Source organism: Salvelinus fontinalis, chromosome 10 (assembly GCF_029448725.1).
Source record: "Salvelinus fontinalis isolate EN_2023a chromosome 10, ASM2944872v1, whole genome shotgun sequence".
Classification (NCBI taxonomy): domain Eukaryota; kingdom Metazoa; phylum Chordata; class Actinopteri; order Salmoniformes; family Salmonidae; genus Salvelinus; species Salvelinus fontinalis.
In genome coordinates, this window is record NC_074674.1 from 43,892,373 (window position 1) to 43,919,681 (window position 27,309).

The window sequence follows — 27,309 nt, forward strand, 5'->3', positions numbered from 1 at the left end:
GAGGAGGATGGACAGCCCTGTGGAGAACAAACCAACATTATGACAGGAGGATGGACAGCCCTGTGGAGAACAAACCAACATTATGACAGGAGGATGGACAGCCCTGTGGAGAACAAACCAACATTATGAGAGGAGGATGGACAGCCCTGTGGAGAACAAACCAACATTATGAGAGGAGGATGGACAGCCCTGTGGAGAACAAACCAACATTATGACAGGAGGATGGACAGCCCTGTGGAGAACAAACCAACATTATGAGAGGAGGATGGACAGCCCTGTGGAGAACAAACCAACATTATGAGGGGAGGATGGACAGCCCTGTGGAGAACAAACCAACATTATGAGGGGAGGATGGACAGCCCTGTGGAGAACAAACCAACATTATGAGGGGAGGATGGACAGCCCTGTGGAGAACAAACCAACATTATGAGGGGAGGATGGACAGCCCTGTGGAGAACAAACCAACATTATGAGGAGAGGATGGACAGCCCTGTGGAGAACAAACCAACATTATGAGAGGAGGATGGACAGCCCTGTGGAGAACAAACCAACATTATGAGGGGAGGATGGACAGCCCTGTGGAGAACAAACCAACATTATGAGGGGAGGATGGACAGCCCTGTGGAGAACAAACCAACATTATGAGGGGAGGATGGACAGCGCTGTGGAGAACAAACCAACATTATGAGAGGAGGATGGACAGCCCTGTGGAGAACAAACCAACATTATGAGTGGAGGATGGACAGCCCTGTGGAGAACAAACCAACATTATGAGAGGAGGATGGACAGCCCTGTGGAGAACAAACCAACATTATGAGAGGAGGATGGACAGCCCTGTGGAGAACAAACCAACATTATGAGAGGAGGATGGACAGCCCTGTGGAGAACAAACCAACATTATGAGGGGAGGATGGACAGCCCTGTGGAGAACAAACCAGCATCACTGTACAAACATATACAGGTATACTTAGAAATGCTCAAATACAGACAGTACTGTAAATTACATGTATATGAAAGGCTCTCACTGGTATACCTAATAAACTGGCCACTGTGTGTATATGAAAGGTTCCCACTGGTATACCTAATAAACTGGCCACTGTGTGTATATGAAAGGGTCTCACTGGTATACCTAATAAACTGGCCACTGTGTGTATATGAAAGGGTCTCACTGGTATACCTAATAAACTGGCCACTGTGTGTATATGAAAGGGTCTCACTGGTATGCCTAATAAACTGGCCAATGAAAGGTTCCCACTGGTATACCTAATAAACTGGCCACTGTGTGTATATGAAAGGGTCTCACTGGTATGCCTAATTAACTGGCCAATGAAAGGTTCCCACTGGTATACCTAATAAATTGGCCACTGTGTATATATAAAAGGTTCCCACTGGTATACCTAATAAACTGGCCACTGTGTGTATATGAAAGGCTCCCACTGGTATGTACATCATATTGCTGTCAATTCTGCACATACATCTCAAATTAGGGTTCAGCACAAACAAATACACATGGACAAATACATATGGACGCACACACATACGTGCACACACACACACACACACACACACACACACACACACACACACACACACACACACACACACACACACACACACACACACACACACACACACACACACACACACACACACACACAAATACACATGGACACATACATATGGACGCACACACATACGTGCACACACACACACACACACACACACACACACACACACACACACACACACACGGAATCAGACAAGGAAATAAACACTAACCTGAGAACAACAGGATGAGGAACAGACATTTGTCCATCCCTGGAGATTGGAGAGGAAAACCTATTGGATTCACACAATCCACAAAACGGCTAGTAACTAAAAGTTGGCCACATCTGCTATTTAGAGAGATCAAAGATACTCAGTATGCATAGCTGAAATAACCATTTGAGGGGGAATTCACCATCGTTTAAAATTACATTTTGTGTTTCTGTTGCACTTAAAACATAATTGTTCTCCTGAATAATTGCGTTATACACATTTACAGTAAACATTCCTTAAAAATATATAAATATAATATATGATATATATCTATGATATGTAATCTCACTCTGTTGAAGTAAACACAGATGACTCTGTTACCTGATGTTGTCGGTGTTGTTGAATGACTCAGTTACCTGATGTTGATGGTGTTGTTGAATGACTCAGTTACCTGCTGTTGTGGGTGTTGTTGAATGACTCAGTTACCTGCTGTTGTGGGTGTTGTTGAATGACTCTGTTACCTGATGTTGTCGGTGTTGTTGAATGACTCATTTACCTGATGTTGATGGTGTTGTTGAATGACTCAGTTACCTGATGTTGTCGGTGTTGTTGAATGACTCAGTTACCTGATGTTGTCGGTGTTGTTGAATGACTCAGTTACCTGATGTTGATGGTGTTGTTGAATGACTCAGTTACCTGCTGTTGTGGGTGTTGTTGAATGACTCAGTTACCTGCTGTTGTGGGTGTTGTTGAATGACTCTGTTACCTGATGTTGTCGGTGTTGTTGAATGACTCATTTACCTGATGTTGATGGTGTTGTTGAATGACTCAGTTACCTGATGTTGTCGGTGTTGTTGAATGACTCAGTTACCTGATGTTGTCGGTGTTGTTGAATGACTCAGTTACCTGATGGTGTGGGTGTTGTTGAATGACTCAGTTACCTGATGTTGATGGTGTTGTTGAATGACTCAGTTACCTGATGTTGTCGGTGTTGTTGAATGACTCAGTTACCTGATGGTGTGGGTGTTGTTGAATGACTCAGTTACCTGATGTTGTGGGTGTTGTTGAATGACTCAGTTACCTGATGTTGTCGGTGTTGTTGAATGACTCAGTTACCTGATGTTGATGGTGTTGTTGAATGACTCAGTTACCTGATGTTGTCGGTATTGTTGAATGACTCAGTTACCTGATGTTGTCGGTGTTGTTGAATGACTCAGTTACCTGCTGTTTTTGGTGTTGTTGAATGACTCAGTTACCAGATGGTGTCGGTGTTGTTGAATGACTCAGTTACCTGATGTTGTTGGTGTTGTTGAATGACTCAGTTACCTGACGGTGTGGGTGTTGTTGAATGACTCAGTTACCTGATGGTGTGGGTGTTGTTGAATGACTCAGTTACCAGATGGTGTGGGTGTTGTTGAATGACTCAGTTACCTGATGGTGTGGGTGTTGTTGAATGACTCAGTTACCTGATGTTGTCGGTGTTGTTGAATGACTCAGTTACCTGATGGTGTGGGTGTTGTTGAATGACTCAGTTACCTGATGGTGTGGGTGTTGTTGAATGACTCAGTTACCTGCTGTTGTGGGTGTTGTTGAATGACTCAGTTACCTGATGGTGTGGGTGTTGTTGAATGACTCAGTTACCTGATGTTGATGGTGTTGTTGAATGACTCAGTTACCTGATGTTGATGGTGTTGTTGAATGACTCAGTTACCAGATGGTGTGGGTGTTGTTGAATGACTCTGTTACCTGATGTTGTTGTTGAATGACTCAGTTACCTGATGTTGATGGTGTTGTTGAATGACTCTGTTACCAGATGGTGTTGTTGAATGACTCAGTTACCTGATGTTGATGGTGTTGTTGAATGACTCAGTTACCTGATGGTGTGGGTGTTGTTGAATGACTCTGTTACCTGATGTTGTTGGTGTTGTTAAATGACTCAGTTACCAGATGTTGTCGGTGTTGTTGAATGACTCAGTTACCTGATGTTGATGGTGTTGTTGAATGACTCAGTTACCTGATGTTGGTGTTGTTGAATGACTCAGTTACCTGATGTTGTGGGTGTCGTTGAATGACTCAGTTACCTGCTGTTGATGGTGTTGTTGAATGACTCAGTTACCTGCTGTTGTCGGTATTGTTGAATGACTCAGTTACCTGATGTTGATGGTGTTGTTGAATGACTCAGTTACCTGATGGTGTCGGTGTTGTTGAATGACTCAGTTACCTGCTGTTGTCGGTATTGTTGAATGACTCAGTTACCTGATGGTGTGGGTGTTGTTTGTCGTGGTTGTTGTCAGCTGTCCCTCTCCCTCTGAGTGGCTCTGTCTTCTCTGAGACAGGTGTGTTATACATGTCACTAATCCCCTCCTACTTCACCTGCTCCTTATATTCATGATGTCACTGTGTTTAATGTAGGTTTCGTGTCAGAGGAACATGCAAAAAAGAATGCGAGGTTTATTATCTTGTTGTACATACACTGTGTACACACACACACACACACTCATATCAAGTAATCAAATTAACTATGGCACCGTTAGGACATGGTGACACTAACAGAACCATATAAGATCCTGTAATGACTGGCAGGCAAATGGGAGACAGACACAAAGCTGAACTTTCACACCAAATAGACTTTTAGTTGATGTCACATTTCCAATCATATTTCCATAGATTTTGGTCATTTTGCTGAGGCTGTCATCCAGAGCCACTTGTAATCAGTGCAAACGTTACTCGTTGTGTTTTACAGTACCTCTTCTTCCTTACAAAGTCTTTGATCTTACATACAAACACACGAGAATGTCCTCTTGAATCACCTTTAGCAGCTGTAGGACTAAAAAAAACTAGCAATTCTGCAACGTGTATTGTGATACATCAAGCTGAGGTGTCAGTTTAACCAATATAACTGGGTTACAATTACACAACACAGTTGACCTAATATACAATTGTATAGTATCTAGTTTAAAAGTAGTAAAATAGTATCTAGTTTAAAAGTATCAAATGTGGACAAGAGATACCGATAGTGTCTTTCAAAATTCACGGAATTAAAAACTGTGGATTGCATTGTGGGTAAACGGAAGGAGAGAGATGTTGTTTATAAACACGGCATGGTGACAAGGAAAAATGGTTTGGTTAAACGTTACAAATAAAACCTATTCAGATCAATCAAGATGGAGAAACACAAGTATAGGGACAAAGTGGAGGAGCAATTCAGCGGGTCGGACACGAGGCGTATGTGGCAGGAACTCCTAACGATCACAGATTACAAAAAGAAAGCCGCCACATTGCGCGCACCAACGTTGCCGTACCGGATGTGCTAAACACAGAGAGAGAGAGAGAGAGAGAGAGAGAGAGAGAGAGAGAGAGAGAGAGAGAGAGAGAGAGAGAGAGAGAGAGAGAGAGAGAGAGAGAGAGAGAGAGAGAGAGAGAGAGAGAGACAGAGACAGAGACAGAGACAGAGACAGAGACAGAGACATAGAGAGAGAGACCAACAGAGAGAACAACAGAGAGAACAACAGAGAGAACAACAGAGAGAACAAGAGAGAGAGACAGAGAGAGACAGAGAGAGAGAGAGAGAGAGAGAGAGAGAGAGAGAGAGAGAGAGAGAGAGAGAGAGAGAGAGAGAGAGAGAGAGAGAGAGAGAGAGAGAGAGAGAGAGAGAGAGAGAGAGAAAAAACACAGAGAAATCACAGAGGGAAGACAGACTATGAAAATGTATAGGAAGTGAAGAGGAAAACACGGCCATGAGCAACCAAACAAGCTTAGTGAATGTGACTCTGCGGCTCGACTTGGGCTGTTGTGGTGAACGTATTACCGCCACGCCAGCGGTCACGGTAATTAAGCTTCTCTAAGCTCTGATGCTGCTGATGGTCATTAGAAACCAAAGTTGCTAACTGCCTGGTTACTCAGCACTGTACTGTCCCTCTAATCACTCTGACATCAATACAAAATGTTTCGATACAGGTGCATGATAATGGTGCAGTCAAAACTAAATTCACACATATATTATTTAGTATATGGAAAGATTAAATCAAGAATAGTCTGATGGGTGACAATATTAGCCTGTCACCTGTGATTGATATATTTTTCACTTGTGAATGATGCCCAGCTTAAAGAAACAAATCCTTTTTTAAGTGACTTTTTCTAATCATAGTCTCACACCTCATACAGCCTAGCTCTATAAGCCTATATGTTTTAATAAGATTTGTATCTGGCCAAATAACTTTGGCACATTAATCCGCTTTACATGGGTTGTTGTCAAGTTCGTCGTATGAATCGGACCAATGTGCAGCGTGGTAAGCGTACATTCTTCTTTATTTAAGAATGAACACTGAACAAATGAACAAAATAACAAAACGAACCGTGAAGCTAATATGAGTAGTGCATACAGGCAACTAAACATAGAACAAGAACCCACGAACACCAAAAGGAAAATGTCTACCTAAATATGATCACCAATCAGAGACAACGATAAACAGCTGCCTCTGATTGGGAACAATATCAGGCCACCATAGACATACAAATATCTAGACCTACAAAAACCCCTAGACTTACAAAAGATTGCCTGCAATGACAACAAGCTCAGTCCAATGATGCTGTGACACACCGCCCCAGACCATGACGGACCCTCCACCTCCAAATCGATCCCGCTCCAGAGTTCAAGCCTCGGTGTAACGCTCATTCCTTCGACGATAAACGCGAATCCAACCATCACCACTGGTGAGACAAAACCGTGACTCGTCAGTGAAGAGCACTTTTTGCCAGTCCTGTCTGGTCCAGCGACAGTGGGTTTGTGCCTATATGTATGTTTGTTGCCAGCGATGTCTGGTGAGGACCTGCCTTACAACAGGCCTACAAGCCCTCAGTCAAGCCTCTCTCAGCCTATTGCGGACAGTCTGAGCACTGATGGAGGGATTGTGCATTCCTGGTGTAACTCGGGCAGTTGTTGTTGCTATCCTGTGTCTGTCCCGCTGGTGTGATGTTTGGATGTACCAATCCTGTGCAGGTGTTGTTACACTTGGTCTGCCACTGCGAGGACGATCAGCTGTCCGTCCTGTCTCCCTGTAGCTCTGTCTTAGGCCTCTCACAGTATGGACATTGCAATTTATTGCCCTGGCCACATCTGCAGTCCTCATGCCGCCTTGCAGCATGACTAAGGCACATTCACGCAGATGAGCAGGGACCCTGAGCATCTTTCTTTTGGTGTTTTTCAGAGTCAGTAGAAAGGCCTCTTTAGTGTCCTAAGTTTTCATAACTGTGACCTTAATTGCCTACCGTCTGTAAGCTGTTCGTGTCTAAACGACCGTTCCACAGGTGCATGTTCAATAATTGTTTATGGTTCATTGAACAAGCATGAGAAACAGTATTTAAACCCTCTATAATAAAGATCTGTGAAGTTATTTGGATTTTTACGAATTATCTTTGAAAGACAGAGTCCTGAAAGAGGGGCATTTAGATTGGTCACCATCACATATTTATCATATGTTTTTGCAGGTGTAGCGAAATGCTTGTAAAAAAAAAAGTTATTTCTGGCTTTATGTAATAACACAAAAGTAATCTCCTGGGCTAATAGTGTAAGAAATAACGCACAGAACATAGAGCTGGAAGCAGAGCTGCCATGTCTGTCGGCGCCATTTGACAACTAAGGAAAAAGAGACGATATGCAGCGTAAAACCAGCAGGACTGCAGAGCCCTTGAGGACAGGAGCCGTCCTCCTGTGGCCTACTGTATATTAATATACAGTAGACGCATCACAAAAGTAGCACCCTATTCCCTATATAGTGCACTACTTTAGACCAGGGAATAGAGAATAGGGTGCTATTTGGGACAAAGCGTTTCAGTCAAAGCCTTTTAAAAGTTATACTTGGCTTGTTATTCGTGCTGCTGGTGTGTGTGTGTGTGTATTTTTTTTTTTTGTGTGTGTAGTTGTGTGTTCGGTGTGTGGGTGTGTAGAGAGCACAGATATCAGGGATAAAATAAACGGAGAAACCAATTGGAAGTGGAGAGAGGTATAAGCTGAGTATTTATAGAAACAACTTGTCTATCTGATAATGTACTGTTTTTCAGTCACCTAAAACAGCACTTGTGTGGTGTGTGTGTGTGTGTGTGTGTGTGTGTGTGTGTGTGTGTGTGTGTGTGTGTGTGTGTGTGTGTGTGTGTGTGTGTGTGTGTGTGTGTGTGTGTGTGTGTGTGTGTGTGTGTGTCAAATCAAACTTTATTTGCCACATGCGCCGAATACAACAGGTGTAGACTTTACCGTGAAATGCTTACTGACAAGCCCTTAACCAGCAGTGCAGTGCAGTTCGTGTGTGTGAGCGCTCACACTCGTGCGTATGTGTATTTTTCTAGGTTGTAATCAATATTATAATGAAGGCCTGTTTTCCACAGAAGAGGAACAACCACTGGGCTATCATAATGAAATGTAACGTTGTGAGGCATTGTTGCGAATCCTAACTGCTACTGGCACTTTGCATACTGAGCCCTCAGTCGCCTACACAGCAAACTGGCCAGTGTTACTACACAGCAAACTGGCCAGTGTCACTACACAGCACACTGGCCAGTGTTACTACACAGCAAACTGGCCAGTGTTACTACACAGCAAACTGGCCAGTGTTACTACACAGCAAACTGGCCAGTGTTACTACACAGCATGCAGGTATACGGTGGCTAGGAAATACTCTCAAATAATAATAATCACAGTGTAACATTCTTTTATTGAAACATGTCATCATGAACTGAATCAATAACATGTCATTATGAATTGAATCAATAACATGTCGTCGTGAACTGAATCAATAACATGTCATTATGAACTGAATCAATAACATGTCGTCGTGAACTGAATCAATAACAAGTCATTATGAACTGAATCAATAACATGTCATTATGAACTGAATCAATAACATGTCATTATGAACTGAATCAATAACAAGTCATTATGAACTGAATCAATAACATGTCGTCGTGAACTGAATCAATAACAAGTCATCGTGAACTGAATGAATAATGAATGAAACATCACAGCGGATATTAGACGTAATTCCTTTGATTTGTGTCTGACGAACCCTTGTGGGAACAACACAACGGAATGAAACATCCAACATTGGACCCAACCCCTTTCACTTGGGTTGTGACTTTGAAGTGGAATGGAGTGCAACTGTAAATCAGAGGACGGGCTGATTGTAATGTCTGGAACAGAGTCAATGGAATGACATCAAAACACACCAAACACACAAAGTTTCCATGTAACCACTTAACTCCATTCCAGCCTTTCCTATGAGTCGTCCTCCCCACCAGCCTCTTCTGGAATGGAGGGAACACATGCCTTAGCCCTTACAACACAATCAATCACATACACGGTATGGGGTTAACAGGAACATTAGAACGCATGTCAACCAATCACATACACGGTATGGGGTTAACAGGAACATTAAGGCCCATATGTAGACCTATCGCCTCTAAGTAGGAATGCTGATCAGTTTTGCATTTCAGATTATAATGAATAAGATTACATGGAGAGAGGGGGGTGGGGGGGGCTGATTCTAGATATAGCACTCCTGCTCTGAGACCCTTTGTGAATGCAGGCCCAGACCGTTGGAGCTGGAGGGTATTAGATGGCGGTCTTGAGATACAGATGAAAACACACTTCAACTGACCGCGTGCTGAAAAAAAAACCTTGATAGTACCGACGACACACAATCACCTTTTGATGTTACACAAAACACACTCGCTCTCTATCTTTGCATAATTTCCACTGCCTGCTTGTTTGATGTGTGTTCACCAGGGCTATAGATGATATTTGAATATGAGGTTATGCAAACCTGCCGTACTCTAGGAAAAGCTACAGGTAAACAGCAGAATGTATTTGCGTGTGTTGTTAGATAACTTTAGCTCCTCGTGCAGAACTGTTTCTAGGTCAACTTGAAAACAATAACATACTGTAATACGGTCACTATTTTGAATCATTTATTGCATGTGTTTTTCAAAGGAATGGAAGAGTGTCACACATCCTAATATGGAGATTCACAGAACTCTGTGACCTGAATGGAACTGGAGTGCTGATTCTATGTGTTCTAGAATGTGTCTCTCCAATGGCATGGTAACTCTGAGGCTGTGACAAGGCTGTTTCTCACCAACCACCCTCTCTCTCTCTCTCTCTCTCTCTCTCTCTCTCCAAAGTGATGGTCCTCTCATCTCCTCCCTGCATACTGTACGTGCTTGTGCGTGCGTGTGTGGGGGGCAGGGCTTGCCCTCCAGTGCTGAATCATTATCATGACTGCTCCCACTCCCTGCATGGCTCTCTCTCTCTCTCTCTCTCTCTCTCTCTCTCTCTCTCTCTCTCTCGCTCTCACCTCTCTCTCTCTCCTCTCTCTCTCGTGCCTCTCTCTCACCTCTCTCTCTCTCGCTCTCTCTCTCGCTCTCTCTCACTCTCGCTCTCACCTCTCTCTCTCGTGCCTCTCGCTCACCTCTCTCTCTCTCTCTCTCTCACCTCTCTCTGTAACTGTCTCCAACAATCTCACTCTCTAGGTCTACCTCACACATACTCTCAAATAGATCGCCATACCAATCACAATCCCTATGGGCGATTCCATACCTGCGTAGGAGGAAAATATTTTTAGAATCTCAGAATCTTAGACTCTTCATCTGTGATTGTGCTTCATTTACTATCATCCTAAATGGAAATGTAGAATTATTTTGAACTATTTTAGCTACCCTAGTCATAGAGTAGTATAGGTCCAAAAGGCTTCTTAATAACAGAGTCTACCCCCTAAGCCATAAGACTGCTGAATTTGCATTGCACCCCCCCCCCCCCCTCATTGTTTTACACTGCTGCTACTCGCTGTTTATTATCACTTCACCCCGTCCTACAGTTGAAGTCGGAAGTTTACATACACTTAGGTTGGAGTCATTAAAACTTGTTTTTCAACCACTCCACAAATTTCTTGTTAACAAACTATAGTTTTTTGGCAAGTCGGTTAGGACATCTACTTTGTGCATGACACAAGTAATTTTTCCAACAATTGTTTACAGATTATTTCACTTAGAATTCATTGTATAACAATTCCAGTGTGTCAGAAGTTTACATATACCAAGTTGACTGTGCCTTTAAACAGCTTGGAAAATTCCAGAAAATTATGTCATGGCTTTAGAAGTTTCTGATAGGCTAATTGACATCATTTTAGTCAATTGGAGGACTACCTGTGGATGTATTCCAAGGCTTACTTTCAAACGCAATGCCTCTTTGCTTGGCATAATGGGAAAATCAAAAGAAATCAGCCAAGACCTCAGACAAAAATTGTAGACCTCCACAAGTCTAGTTCATCCTTGGGAACAATTTCCAAATGCCTGAAGGTACCACGTTCATCTATACAAACAATAGTACGCAAGTATAAACACCATGGGACCACGCAGCCGTCATACCACTCAGGAAGGAGATGCGTTCTGTCTCCTAGTGATGAACATACTTTGGTGCGAAGAGTGCATATCAATCCCAGAACAACAGCAAAGGACCTTGTGAAGATGCTGTAGGAAACAGGTACAAAAGTATCTATATCCACAGTAAACCGAGTCCTATATTGACATAACCTGAAAGGCTGCTCAGCAAGGAAGAAGCCACTGCTCCATAAAAAATGCAGACTACGGTTTGCAACTGCACATGGGGATGAAGATTGCACTTTTTGGAGAAATGTCCTCTGGTCTGATGAAACAAAAATAGAACTGTTTGGCCATAATGACCATCGTTATGTTTTAAAGAGAAAGGGGGAGGCCTGCAAGTCGAAGAACACCATCCCAACCATGAAGCACGCGGGTGGTAGCATCATGTTGTGGGGGTGCTTTGCTGCAGGAGGGGCTGGTGCACTTCACAAAATAGATGGCATCATGAGGCTGGAAAATTATGTGGATATATTGAAGCAACATCTCAAGACATCAGTCAGGAAGTTAAAGCTTGGTCACAAATGGGTCTTTCAAATGGACAATGACCCCAAGCATACTTCCAAAGTTGTAGCAAAATGGCAACAAAGTCAAGGTATTGGAGTGGCCATCACAAAGCCCTGACCTCAATCCTGTTGAAAATTTGTGGGCAAAACAAAAAAAGCGTGTGCGGGCAAGGAAGCCTACAAACCTGACTCAGTTATACCAGCTCTGTCAAGAGGAATGGGCCGAAACTTATTGTGGGAAGCTTGTGGAAGGCTACCCAAAACATTTGACCCAAGTTAAACAATTTAAAGGCAATGTTACCAAATACTAATTGAGTGTATGTAAACTTCTGACCCACTGGGAATGTGATGGAAGAAATAAAAGCTGAAATACATCATTCTTTCTACTATTATTCTGACATTTCACATTCTTAAAATAAAGTGGTGATCCTAGCTGACCTAAAACAGGGGATTTTTCCTTGAATTAAATTTAAGGAATTGTGAAAAACTGAGTTTAAATATATTTTGCTAAGGCTAAGTAAACTTCCGACTTCAACTGTACATGTAAATATTACCTCAATTACCTTGACTAACCTGTACCCCCTCATATTGACTCTGTACGGGTACCCCCTGTATATAGCTTCGTTATTGTTATTTTATTGTAACTTTTTTTACTTTAGTTTATATATCTCTACTTTCTTAAAACTGCATTGTTTGTTAAGTGTAAGTAAGCATTTGACGGTAAAGTCTACACCTGTTGTATTCAACGCATATGTCAAATAATATTTTATTTATATTACGCTAATTTCCCTATGATGGACAGAACGTGCTACAGTCAGCTTGTCATTTTCAGACCACGGTGGCTAGAAATCAAACCCGGCGCGCCTCTCATAAACGTCTTTAGCCATTTATGGATTTGAGGGTTAAGCTATCATTCAAATGAGGTGGTGAGGTGAGGTGGTGATTGGTGGAAATGATCCATTCAAAAAAGTGTTGTTTCAGTTTCTGTATTGGCAATTTACCAAATTTATTTTCTTACAGCGAGACATACTGAAGAAAAATGCAACATGCAACAATTTCAATGATTTTACTGAGTTCATTTAAGGTAATCAGTCCATTGAAATACATTCATTAGGCCCTAATCTATGGATTTCACATGACTGGGCAGGGGTGCAGTTTCATCAGTTTTCCAGGTGGCTGGTCTCAGATGATGCTGCAGGTGAAGAAGCCGGATGTGGTGGTCCTAGGTTGGCATGGTTACACATGGTCTGTGGTTGTGAGGCCGGTTGCAAGTACTGCCAGATTCTCGAAAATTATGTTGGAGGTGGTTTACGGTAGAGAAATTAACATTAAATTCTCTGACAACAGCTCTGGTGGACATTCTTTCAGTCAGGATGCCAATTGCACCGCTCCCTCAAAACTTGAGACATCTGTGGTATTGTGCTGTGTGACAAAACTGCACATTTTAGAGTGGCCTTTCATTGTCCCCAGCACAAGGTGCACCTGTGTAATGATCATGCTGTTTAATCAGCTTCTTGCTATACCACACCTGTCAGGTGGATGGATTATCTTGGCAAAGGAGAAATGCTCACTAACAGGGATGTAAACAAATGTGTGCACGACATTTAAGAGAAATAAGCTTTTTGTGCATCTACATGTACAGTGCCTTGTGAAAGTATTCACTCCCTTGGCATTTTTCCTATTTTGTTGCATTACAACCTGTAATTTAAATAGATTTTTATTTTAGATTTAATTTAATGGACATACACAAAATAGTCCAAATTGGTGAAGAAAAATGGAAAAATAACAGAAAAGTGGTGGGTGCATATAAATTCAACCCCTTTGCTATGAAGCCCCTACATAAGATCTGGTGCAACCAATTACCTTCAGAAGTCACATAATTAGTTAAATAAAGTCCACCTGTGTGCAATCTAAGTATCACATCTCAGTATATATACACCTGTTCTGAAAGGCCCCAGAGTCTGCAACACCACTAAGCAAGTGGTAACATGAAGACCAAGGAGCTCTCCAAACAGGTCAGGGACAAAGTTGTGGAGAAGTACAGATCAGGGTTGGGCTATAAAAGAACATCCCACAGAGCACCAATAAATCCATTATTAAAAAATGGAAAGAATATGGCACCACAACAAACTTGTCAAGAGAGGGTCGCCCACCAGAATGGAGGGCATTAATCAGAGAGGCAACAAAGAGACCAAAGATAACCCTGAAGGAGCTGCAAAGCTCCACAGCGGAGATTGAAATATCTGTCCATTGGACCACTTTAAGCCATACACTCCACAGAGATGGGCTTTATGGAAGAGTGGCCAGAAAAAAGCCATTGCTTAAAGAAAAAAATAAGCAAACACATTTGGTGTTCGCCAAAAGGCATGTGGGAGACTCCCCGAACATATGAAAGAAGGTATTCTGGTCAGATGAGACTAAAATGTAGCTTTTTGGCCATCAAGGAAAACGCTATGTCTGGTGCAAACCCAACACCTCTCATCACCCCGAGGACACCATCCCCACAGTGAAGCATGTTGGTGGCAGCATCATGCTGTGGGGATGTTTTTCATCGGCAGGGACTGGGAATCTGGTCAGAATTGAAGGAATGATGGATGGCGCTAAATACAGGGAAATTCTTGAGGGAAACCCGTTTCAGTCTTCCAGAGATTTAAGACTGGGACGAAGGTTCACCTTCCAGTAGGACAATGACCCTAAGCATACTGCTAAAGCAACACTTGAGTGGTTTAAGGGGAAACATTTAAATGTCTTAGAATGGCCTAGTCAAAGCCCAGACCTCAATCCACCTGTAATTGCTGCAAAAGGTGGCTCTACAAAGTATTGACTTTGGGGGGGTGAATAGTTATTTCTTGTTTGTTTTACAATAAAAAATATTTTGCATCTTCAAAGTGCATCTTCAAAGTACACTTCAAAGTTTTGCATCTTCAAAGTACACATGTTGTGTAAATCAAATGATACAAACCCGTTCAAAAATCAATTTTAATTCCAGGTTATAAGGCAACAAAATAGGAAAAATGCCAAGCGAGGTGAATACTTTCTCAAGCCACTGTATGGAACATTTCTGGGATCTTTAATTTCAGCTCATGAATCATGTGACCAACACTTTACACGTTGAGTTTATATTTTTGTTCAGTGTACGTTGATAAATGGCTATGACAGGTTGTCATCTATCGACAGACACATGTATTATAGTATTACACAAGTTCATTGAGGTTTGTCTGTTAGAAAAGCGTAAACGGTACGTGTCGCAGCGGTTATTGTTCCAGTTGCATTGATTTCAATACATTATCGATCTGAGGGATTCATTTGCTATTGATTACAGTAGAAAAATCATATTCAGTCTTGAGTCTTGGTAAATAGTACTGCGTGTTCAGTTTAGAAGGTACAAATTTCACAAAATACAAGTAGTCTGAACACAAGTGTGCCGTGTGTCGTGAGTAACTTTTCTGTATTTTGGTCTTCAAAATATCACCACTTATTTCAGCATATTGATTATTAATTTGGACATCTAAAACTTGTCTTTTGACACTCGGCCATGAATCAAAAAGCCATGACAACAGGAAGCAGCAATAGTATAATTTTCAATGAATGTTTTAGGAATATACATAGTACTTTTAACATCATTTTTCAAGAGGATTATATTTTATCTGGAAAAAACTACTGAATGAGTACAAAAATGTGCATTGATTCATTGATTTTGATGATACTAGTGAAATTGTAAAAATATATTTGTAACGATCGAAGAGGATGGGTGTGGAGTCAGAGAACACCTCTAACATAAACAGTAAAAAGCCCGCACAAACACAAGCGGGCTAACCGAAATTAAATAACCCCAACCCAAAAACCCCAACAAGGAACAGGTGAAAACAATTCGAAAAAAAAACTAACGAAAAGGGAAAAGAGGGATCGGTGGCAGCTAGTAGACCGCCGACGACGACCTCCGAGCGCCACCCGAACGGGAAGGGGAGCCACCTTCGGTGATATTCATCACAATATTTGTCCTGGCTATTGTTTAGAACAATATTCTACAAGTACATCACAATAACAGACGGGGCTCTCTGCTAATTCTAAAGTTCCGATACACGTTATGAGCATCACCAATACAGTGAATGGGAAAATGGATTCAAAGGGAACTGCATCTGCTGGTGATTTGCTGAATGTGCAATTATAAAAGATGGTTGTGATTGGTTATTGACCTGTAATGTCCAATTACTATGTATGAAATTGGTCATGTAGTTAAGAGTATATTGGTCCAAACAACGTGTTTAAAAATAAGCTCAATCGAAAAGGGTAGTTTTGAGATATTAATATTCATATTTTTTATGATGAATAAATTCAAGTGAAAAATAGTATTTCAGAATCTAGCGCATGCACATATATAGGAGTTCCCATATCGGGAAGAAATTATATCTACTTTCGCCCCTGATGACAGCAAGATGTCTGGTTCACAGATCATAGGGTTTTACAGAAGGCATGAATAGGTCTGAGACGGGACTGAAAGGACCACTTTCATCATGATCTTCCTCCCAATTAAGTGTATATGTGAGAATTGCCTAAACAATCTGAGATATCAAAAATATTTGCTGCCAATGCTGTCTTGGAATCGCCCTGACATCACAATTGAAAGGAAAACATCCACAGGTTCACGTCCTTTCATGGCAGGGAAAAAATATTAAAACATGTTCTGTTCTTTCACAATGCTTGTTTTGAATTTCAGCTATTGAAGTTATTTTGAACATATCAGTGAAATAAACAGGCCTGTTCTCAACTTCACTGTAAGGGGTTTTCAACTTACTGCATCACTGTAAGGAGTTCTCAACCTACTGCATCACTGTAAGGAGTTCTCAACTTACTGCATCACTGTAAGGAGTTCTCAACCTACTGCATCACTGTAAGGAGTTTTCAACTTACTGCATCACTGCAAGGGGTTTTCAACCTACTGCATCACTGTAAGGAGTTCTCAACCTACTGCATCACTGTAAGGAGTTCTCAACTTACTGCATCACTGCAAGGGGTTTTCAACCTACTGCATCACTGTAAGGAGTTCTCAACCTACTGCATCACTGCAAGGGGTTTTCAACCTACTGCATCACTGTAAGGAGTTCTCAACTTACTGCATCACTGCAAGGGGTTTTCAACCTACTGCATCACTGTAAGGAGTTCTCAACCTACTGCATCACTGTAAGGAGTTCTCAACTTACTGCATCACTGGTAAGGAGTTCTCAACCTACTGCATCACTGTAAGGAGTTTTCAACTTACTGCATCACTGCAAGGGGTTTTCAACCTACTGCATCACTGTAAGGAGTTCTCAACCTACTGCATCACTGTAAGGGGTTTTCAACCTACTGCATCACTGTAAGGAGTTCTCAACCTACTGCATCACTGTAAGGGGTTTTCAACTTACTGCATCACTGTAAGGAGTTTTCAACTTACTGCATCACCGTAAGGAGTTCTCAACCTACTGCATCACTGTAAGGGGTTCTCAACCTACTGCATCACTGTAAGAAGTTCTCAACCTACTGCATCACTGTAAGGAGTTCTCAACCTACTGCATCACTGTAAGGGATTTTTAACCTACTGCATCACTGTAAGGAGTTCTCAACCTACTGCATCACTGGAAGGGGTTTTCAACCTACTGCATCACTGTAAGGGGTTGTCAACCTACTGCATCACTGGAAGGGGTTTTCAACCTCTGCATCACTGGAAGGAGTTGTCAACCTACTGCATCACTGCAAGGCGTTTCAACCTACTGCATCACTGTAAGGAGTTCTCAACCCTATGCTTCACTGGATTGGCCCTGTTCTCAACCTACTGCGTCACTGCAAGGGCCCTGTTCTCAAACTACTGCATCACTGTAAGGGCCCTGTTCTCAGCCTACTGCTTCACTGTAAGGGCCCTGTTCTCAACCTACTGCGTCACTGTAAGGGCCCTGTTCTAAGCCTACTGCTTCACTGTAAAGGCCCTGTTCTCAGCCTACTGCTTCACTGTAAAGGCCCTGTTCTCAGCCTACTGCTTCACTGTAAGGGCCCTGTTCTCAGCCTACTGCTTCACTGTAAAGGCCCTGTTCTCAGCCTACTGCTTCACTGTAAGGGCCCTGTTCTCAGCCTACTGCGTCACTGTAAGGGCCCTGCTCTCAACCTACTGCGTCACTGTAAGGGCCCTGTTCTAAGCCTACTGCTTCACTGTAAAGGCCCTGTTCTCAGCCTACTGCTTCACTGTAAAGGGCCTGTTCTCAGCCTACTGCGTCACTGTAATGGCCCTGTTCTCACCCTACTGCTTCACTGTAAAGGCCCTGTTCTCAGCCTACTGCTTCACTGTAAGGGCCCTGTTCTCAGCCTACTGCTTCACTGTAAGGGCCATGTTCTCAGCCTACTGCTTCACTGTAAGGGCCCTGTTCTCAGCCTACTGCTTCACTGTAAGGGCCCTGCTCTCAACCTACTGCTTCACTGTAAGGGCCCTGCTCTCAACCTACTGTGTCACTGTAAAGGCCCTGCTCTCAACCTACTGCGTCACTGTAAGGGCCCTGCTCTCAGCCTACTGCTTCACTGTAAGGGCCCTGCTCTCAACCTACTGCTTCACTGTTAGGGCCCTGCTCTCAACCTACTGCGTCACTGTAAGGGCCCTGTTCTCAACCTACTGCGTCACTGTAAGGCCCCTGTTCTCAACCTACTGCTTCACTGTAAGGGCCCTGTTCTCAACTTACTGCGTCACTGTAAGGGCCCTGCTCTCAACCTACTGCTTCACTGTAAGGGCCCTGCTCTCAACCTACTGCGTCACTGTAAGGGCCCTGCTCTCAACCTACTGCGTCACTGTAAGGGCCCTTCTCTCAGCCTACTGCTTCACTGTAAGGGCCCTGCTCTCAACCTACTGCTTCACTGTAAGGGCCCTGTTCTCAAACTACTGCGTCACTGTAAGGGCCCTGCTCTCAACCTACTGCGTCACTGACGATGCACACAGTATTCCGGATAGTAGCTCATATCCCTCTTAAGGTCTTATTCAGGATAGGCTGTTTACATGCACCTTTAATATCCCACTCATGAGTATCCCTGTAACCATGAATAAACAGACTTTTCCTCATTTAAATTCATATGGGTTAAATGGAATAGTAACTGAAATTTGGACACTGAGTGTAGGCCTATATCCTCTCACATGTAACGTAATATAATATAATATAAGTCTTGTAGAATTTTGCATTTCTTTCAGTAAAATTATACAACAAATGTTAATTTTGTCTCTGGAACAGAAGTGGAGAAATATGATTTCTTGAGAAAATGTGAATGTGTGTGTAATGTGTTATCTTTGACACTGTTAAGCAAGCGGGCAGTATTTCAACCACATAAAGTAATACATCCAAGACTAGCTGACGTCTTATCAGAAATGTGTTTCGACGTTTTCATAGATTTTCATTTACTTAAAACCCGGTCAAACTGATGACATTTTGCACATCACCAATCTTTCCACTGTTTTGGAGTTTAATGAGTGTTTTCCCCCGGTCCCTAAACGAAACAGACAACTTTACCCGTGTTAACTAGATCACTAACGCATTCATGCTAACGCTGTAAGACACTATTCTGGGGAGCACTACTTTATTTAGTCTTATGGGGCAACAAGTTACGGGCAGAAGAGAAGCTGCAGAGACAGCAAGAGCAAGGTTCGTTGCTCCAGTGCATTTCCGTTCACCTTCAGTCTCCTGGGCCAGACTACACTCAATAATTGGACCTACTGAAGTGATGAGTCTTCAATAAAGACTTAAAGGTTGAGACCGAGTCTGCGTCTCTCACATGGGTCGGCAGACCATTCCATAAAAATGGAGATCTATAGGAGAAAGCCCTGCCCCCAGCTGTCTGCTTAGAAATTCTAGGGACAGTAAGGAGGCCTGCGTCTTGTGACCGTAGCGTACGTGTAGGTTTGTACGGCAGGACTATTTTCTGGGTCAAGGTTTGGCTTTTTCAAGAGAGGCTTTGTTGCTGCCACTTCTAGTGAGTTTGGTACACATCCACTTTTAGTGAGTTTGGTACACATTCGGAGGATAGAGATCCGTTTATTATGTTCAACATAGGAGGGCCAAGCACAGGAAGCAGCTCTTTCAGTAGTTTAGTTGGAATAGGGTCCAGTATGCAGCTTGAAGGTTTAGAGGCCATGATTATTTTCATAAATGTGTCAAGAGATATAATACTAAACAACTTGAGTGTCTCCCTTGATCCTAGGTCCTGGCAGAGTTGTGCAGACTCAGGACAACTGAGCTTTGGAGGAATACGCAGATTTTAAAGAGGAGTCCGTAATTTGCTTTCTAATGATCATGATCTTTTCCTCAAAGAAGTTCATGAATTTATCACTGCTGAAGTGAAAGCCATCCACTCTTGGGGAATGTTGCATTTTAGTTAGCTTTGCGACAGTATCAAAAATACATTTGAGATTGTTCTTATTTTCCTACAATTAAGTTTAAAAATTAGGATGATCGAGCAGCAGTGAGGGCTCTTCGATACTGCACGGTACTGTCTTTCCAAGCTAGTCGGAAGACTTCCAGTTTGGTGTAGTGCCATTTGCATTCCAATTTTCTGGAAGCTTGCTTCAGAGCTTGGGTATTTTCTGTATGCCAGGGAACAAGTTTCTTATGACAAATGTTTTTGTTTTTAGGGGTGAGAATGCATCTAGGGTATTGCGCAAGGTTAAATTGAGTTCCTCAGTTAGGTGGTAAACTGATTTTTGTACTCTGATGTCCTTGGGTATGTGAAGGGAGTCTGGAAGGGCATCTAGGAATCTCTGGGTTGTCTGAGAATTTATAGAACAACTTTTGATGATCCTTGGTTTGGGTCTGAGCAGATTATTTGTTGCGATTGCAAACGTAATAAAATGGTGGTCCGATAGTCCAGGATTATGAGAAAAAACATTAAGATCCACAACATTTATTCCACGGGACAAAACTAGGTCCAGAGTATGACTGTGGCAGTGAGTAGGTCCAGAGACATGTTGGACAAAACCCACTGAGTCGATGATGGCTCCGAAAGCCTTTTGGACTGGGTCTGTGGACTTTTCCATGTGAATATTAAAGTCACCAAAAATTAGAATATTATCTGCCATGATTACAAGGTCCGATAGGAATTCAGGGAACTAAGTGAGGAACGCTGTATATGGCCCAGGAGGCCTGTAAACAGTAGCTATAAAAAGTGATTGAGTAGGTTGCATAGATTTCATGACTAGAAGTTCAAATGACGAAAATGTCGGGGGTTTTTGGAAATTGAAATTTGCTATCGTAAATGTTAGCAACACCTCCACCTTTGCGGGATGCGCGGGGGATATGGTCACTCGTGTAACCAGGAAGTAAGGCCTCATTTAACATAGTAAATTCATCAGGCTTAAACCATGTTTCAGTCAGGCCAATTACATCAAGATTATGATCAGTGATTGATTATTTAATTGCCTATAACTGCCATGGAAGTGAGGAATCTAACATTAAGGAGCCCTATTTTGAGATGTGAGGTATCACAATCTCTTTCAATAATGGCAGGAATGGAAGAGGTCTTTATTCCAGTGAGATTGCTAAGGCGAACACCGCCATGTTTAGTTTTACCCAACCTAGGCCGAGACACAGACACGGTCTCAATGGGGATAGCTGAGCTGACTAAACTGACTGTGCTAGTGGCAGACTCCACTAAGCTGGCAGGCTGGCTAACAGCCTGCTGCTTGGCCTGTACCCTATCTCATTGTGGAGCTAGGGGAGTTAGAGCTCAGTCTATGTTCGTAGATAAGATGAGAGCACCCCTCACGCTAGGATGGAGTCCGTCACTCCTCAACAGGCCAGGCTTGGTCCTGTTTGTGGGTGTCCCAGAAAGAGGGCCAATTATCTACAAATTCTATCTTCTGGGAGGGGCAGAAAACAGTTCTCAACCAGCGATTGAGTTGTGAGACTCTGCTGTAGAGCTCATCACTCCCCCTAACCCTAGATGACTGACAAAAACATTTTCCTCAAAGTCTTTAAAAAAAAAGTGTACTGAAGTTACTGTCTCCTCTACAACAACAAAAACTTTGTAAATACATGTCATTTTGTCCTTGAAGCATTTAAATGAAATACTGTAGAATTCCATTCATTCCTGTAGACTGCTCCTACTGGGGAGTGACAACATGGCCGACCAGTGGCTTCAAAGCCTCTCAATGACCAATACATAGCATCAGCTATCCAGGGTTTACATACATCATTGGTTGGAGAGCCTTGCCCTACATAGTGCACTACTTTTGATGGGCCCTGGTCAAACGTAGTTCACTACACACGTCTATACCATTAGGCACCATCATACTTTGACATGTTTAGCTGAAGAAGGATGCATTACTGCCTATTGCACTGACCTATCAGCACTATCTGCACTGACCGATCAGCACTATCTGCACTGACCTATCTGCACTATCTGCACTGACCTATCAGCACTATCTGCACTGACCGATCAGCACTATCTGCACTGACCTATCAGCACTATCTGCACTGACCTATCTGCACTGACCTATCTTCACTATCTGCACTGACCTATCAGCACTATCTGCACTGACCGATCAGCACTATCTGCACTGACCTATCTGCACTATCTGCACTGACCTATCAGCACTATCTGCACTGACCGATCAGCACTATCTGCACTGACCTATCAGCACTATCTGCACTGACCTATCTGCACTGACCTATCTTCACTATCTGCACTGACCTATCAGCACTATCTGCACTGACCTATCAGCACTATCTGCACTGACCGATCAGCACTATCTGCACTGACCGATCAGCACTGACCTATCAGCACTATCTGCACTGACCTATCAGCACTATCTGCACTGACCTATCTGTACTATCTGCACTGACCTATCTGCACTATCTGCACTGACCTATCTGCACTATCTGCACTGACCTATCTGCACTATCTGCACTGACCTATCTTCACTATCTGCACTGACCTATCTGCACTGACCTATCAGCACTATCTGCACTGACCTATCAGCACTATCTGCACTGACCTATCTGCACTATCTGCACTGACCTATCTGCACTATCTGCACTGACCTATCTGCACTATCTGCACTAAAATCTCAATCTAATCTATTTTAAATGCAGGCTGTAACAACAAATCGTGGAAAAAGTTAAGGGGTTGTGAATACTTTCTGAATGCACTGTACATTCTGACCTTATAAATGCATGAGATTACTTGATACATGCACCAGAGCAAGGCACCATACATTCTGCAAATCACTGCACACTTTACTTCTAGTCTAATGTCATGGAAAAAGTTATCGCTATCCTACATTTTCTGTATATTGTAATTGTATATTAATAGTTGATTCTTCAAAAAAATACATTATCAGTCACTTGGGCTTTGTAGTTCTGCAAATGTACAAATAGGTGTGCGCATGTGGTCGTATGTTACGGTAAATTGACAAGCACTCTGCAAAAGACGCCTATCTTTTAATAGCACAACTCTTTCTGTTTTGTTACTTGTTTCTAGACTTTACTATACAATAAATTAATGGAATACAATTTTTTAACTATTTCAATAAAAAAACATTAAACTCATTCGGCGAGGCTGCTAAAATCATATCAAACTGATGACGTGTCCACGGAGTCCTTCTGACTTCCGGGTCTACGTTAACGGTGTGCAGTAGAGACCACAGTCACCAAGAAAATGTAAGTTTAACTCTCATTCTGTCCTATAATACACATTTAATATAGGACTATTATTTAGCAAAAAGCAGTGTGATGATAATTGTGTTTGTTTCCTCCATCAGGTCTAAAGTCACGTTTAAAATCACTCTGACGTCGGATCCCCGGCTACCCTACAAAGTGTAAGTGACAGATCAACATTAACGTTAGCTAAAAACATCAATGAGTACTGATGCTTACCGTCACACCCATGCATGTAGCTTGTTTAGCTAGCTGTGATCTTCATTGTATTCGTCTGTAGCTAGCTAAGTATTGAAGCTATCTAGCTACTAGTACTAGCTAATTGCAAGATGCTAGCTGGCTAGCTGTTAACTCTTGGAAGCATGTTGTTGCCATGAACCATAACACAGCTGTCACTGGCCAGCTAGTTAGCTAGCATGCCAATTCACTATGACAGTAGTCAGTTTTGACGATGCTTTCGTTGTTGCCATTAGCACTGTCATTTGCTTAGTGTCTGGGCACACAGTTAGCGGAATAACAAACCTCTCTTGCAATGACATTGCAGACATTTCCAAATAACGTTTAATCACAACATTGCTAACGAGCTAGCCTATATGTTCCAGGCTTCCAGCCAGCCTACCAAATGTCACCACTTATCTTGATGACCTGCTGTTTTTGCACTTTATGACATTTTGACGTCATAGTTGAGAGTCAACACAGAACAGGACTCTGCAGTGCCACAGCAAATAGGCCTATGAAGCCTTTCCTTACTGATTACACGAGGGAGAGGAAAGGAAATATTGAAAGGGGGGGGGTCGTTCCATGGGGAGCAGAGAGTTGGAGTGATATAAAATAGGACTGTATTTCTTGTTTCAGACTCAGTGTCCCAGAGAGCACGCCGTTTACAGCCGTGTTGAAGTTTGCAGCAGAGGAGGTGAGTTCATCTCATACTGGGTATTGCAACAAAAATATACTAGTATTTGGCTATAATACAACAAGTCAAGTGAAAACATTTTTAAGGGGTCACAACCCACTTTACAAGATCTAGCCCCCCCAAAAAAGAGGAACAAAAGCACAGAGTATGGATATGAGGGTTGAGTCTCTCTTCAGTCTCCTCATACATGTATGGCATAGCAATGATATAATACTAGAGTTGGCTAGAGCACATAGGCTTTGCCTACAGTATGTATACGAGATAGCTAGAGTCCTCCTTTGTTGCATGGCAACTATCAAAGATTAGATAAAGCACCTATAGTAAGGATAAGGCTAGAGTCTCTCCTCTGTCTCCTCTCTTACATGTATGACATGGCAACAATACAGGATATACAATATAGATACCAGGCTTGAGCATCTCCTCTCTGTTTAGCCTGGTCCCACCCTGCCTGCTTCAGTAGCTAGAACTGTCATTCCACATGCTATTAAGTCAATAAACAATTTATAGTAGATATTAAGCTGGGAGAGGACCATTGTTTGTCTTGCCGAATACCGATCAGAGTTCCTTGAATCAATGGATCCCTTCCCTTTTAATATTTAGATTTATGAATGCAACCTATTACAATAATCATCATCCAAATAATGGACAGAGTGAATGATGGGTAATGCTTTGAGAGTAGCAGTAATTCATTTGTATCTTTCCTACCCTCCCTCTTCAACCCATTGTCCATTCCCAGCTACATAATGCGTTTCTCTTTCTCTCCTCATTCTCCTGCTCATCTGTGATTGATTTAGATTGCCTGTGCTGCTCACGTGTTCGCTTAGCCATCCTTATCTCCCTGACTTCAGACTAGTGGCATCTCCTCTGTCTCTCTCTGTCTGTGTGACAGTAACAGGGGCATTCTCTTGAGTTATGTTCCTCTATAACCCCATAGGAAACTCATGAGGCTCATCATGATTCAAGCAGACATGAGTGATTGCTGTTTCTGCTGCTATATGTTTTGTACTCTTTATGCAAAGTAGAATCCTCACAGAGACAATTACGTTCTTAGAATGCTGAGGCTGATTTTGACAGTAGACAGCAGAGTAGTTTTTTTTCTCTCCTGCGAACGAAATCTCAATTATTAGTATTTTTGCCTTCAGGCTGTTTCTCATAGATAGCGGAATCTTTTGTTAATGATTAGCTTTCCCTCCCTTCTCCCTTGACGACTTTTGTGCTGTGTGTGTGTGTGCCACCACCGTTTCCTTTTAGGAAAATGTAGGGCCGGACATTTGACCGGAAGCATTTTAATTGACCAGACATTTGAGAAATGTACCGTACCCATATGCATTGGGTGTGTAACCTGATTAGGGTGTCCTCCCACGGTGCTCAGAAGGATAGAAATTACATCTAGATGAGGGTAATTCATCTTAACAGAAGATCGATCAGTGTGCAGTCCTTAACGAATTCCGATGAAACACACTTTGAAGATGTTTTAGAAAAACTATCAACGTTTACTTTTCCACAGCCAACAACATGAGTAACGAACAGCAAAGCCACTAAACTTTGTCAGTCTACTTTTCCTCCATACTAGAAAGTTTACCTATTCTGTTTTGTCAGCGTGTCGTTCTATGCGGGAAAAATAAATTGCAGATTCCAAACTGACTCTGGCACAGTTGTGGAATGAAAGATCCCAAATTCATTCAACCAGTACATTAAAAAAAAAACGTTCAAAAGCAATGAAGCTGATGCAACAGATCAGAACGCTTAGCTTAAACATTTTATAAACGATTATTTCTTCGCATTATAAGCACTGCAATGCGCACATGGCACTGGACTACGCGCAAATGTCTGTTCCATAATGCAATTGGCCGGAAAACAGAGTTGTTACAGAGATGAACATATTAATTCCAAATTTAGAAAGAGGGGAGATATAAAGATGCATCAACTAGCATGGGATGCTAATATGACTAGGATTATCAACAACTAGCATGGGATGCTAATATGACTAGGATTATCAACAACTAGCATGGGATGCTAATATGACTAGGATTATCAACAACTAGCATGGGATGCTAATATGACTAGGATTATCAACAACTAGCATGGGATGCTAATATGACTATGATTATCATCAAGTAGCATGGGATGCTAATATGACTAGGATTATCATCAACTAGCATGGGTTGCTAATATGACTAGGATTATCATCAACTAGCATGGGATGCTAATATGACTAGGATTGTGCCTTTGGCTACTGGACAATGAAAGAAAGTTGATTTTGAAAACCAATAGAACATGAGAGAAAAAGGCTACCAGTTTCAATAGCATTTGTCCCTGCTGGTCATCTATGAACATTTTAGCCATGTTCTGTTGTAATCTCCACCCGGCACAGCCAGAAGAGGACTGGCCATCCCTCATTGCCTGGTTTCTTCCTAGGTTCTAGCATTTCTAGGGAGTTTTTCCTAGCCACCGTGCTTCTACACCTGCATTGCTTGCTGTTTGGGGGTTTTAGGCTGGGTTTCTGTACAGTACTTTGAGATATCAGCTGATGTAAGAAGGGCTTTATAAATAAATTTGATTATGATTTGCATATGGAGGTCTTTATAAAATAATTGACTCCACGTTTATAGAAACAGATTTTTGTCTAGGCTACTTTGAAGCAAGGTAAGACGTGCCTCATAATATGAAGTGAAATGTTCAGGTTTTACACACAGTTTTCGAAATGCATACTGCTGCAAGCTCACATTCTACGGTGTGACACACTGATGCCTGCCTACCATTGCACTTGAATGGGAAGTGCAATTACCAGTTTAGAAGTAAAAATAGTAAAGAAAAAAAATCTATCATGGCCATCAGAACTGTTTTAAACACTCAATTTAATTTGGAATTATTGCACAATTATTCGGCTTACTGCTGGCATGCCAGCAGCAACAGGAACTGTAGAAGCAGCTCTCACACTCTGACATATTTTCATCTTAAACTCTGTATCAGTAAGCTTTGCACTTTTATAAAGAAGAATCATAACAATAATGAAAAATACACACACCAATTTATTTCCACTAAA

At 42.2% G+C, this 27,309-nt stretch overlaps 1 protein-coding gene across 1 annotated transcript in view; it reads left to right on the forward strand.

Moving 5' to 3' along the window:
- The first annotated feature begins 23,245 nt into the window (after nucleotides 1-23,245).
- The window catches only part of ufm1 (ubiquitin-fold modifier 1), a 28,705-nt gene continuing 24,641 nt past the window's right edge, over nucleotides 23,246-27,309 (forward strand). The window contains exons 1-3 of the mRNA XM_055936867.1: nucleotides 23,246-23,353; nucleotides 23,455-23,511; nucleotides 24,206-24,263. Coding sequence (XP_055792842.1) covers nucleotides 23,352-23,353; nucleotides 23,455-23,511; nucleotides 24,206-24,263 — 117 coding nt within the window. The 5' untranslated portion in view covers nucleotides 23,246-23,351. The remainder of the gene's footprint in view (nucleotides 23,354-23,454; nucleotides 23,512-24,205; nucleotides 24,264-27,309) is intronic.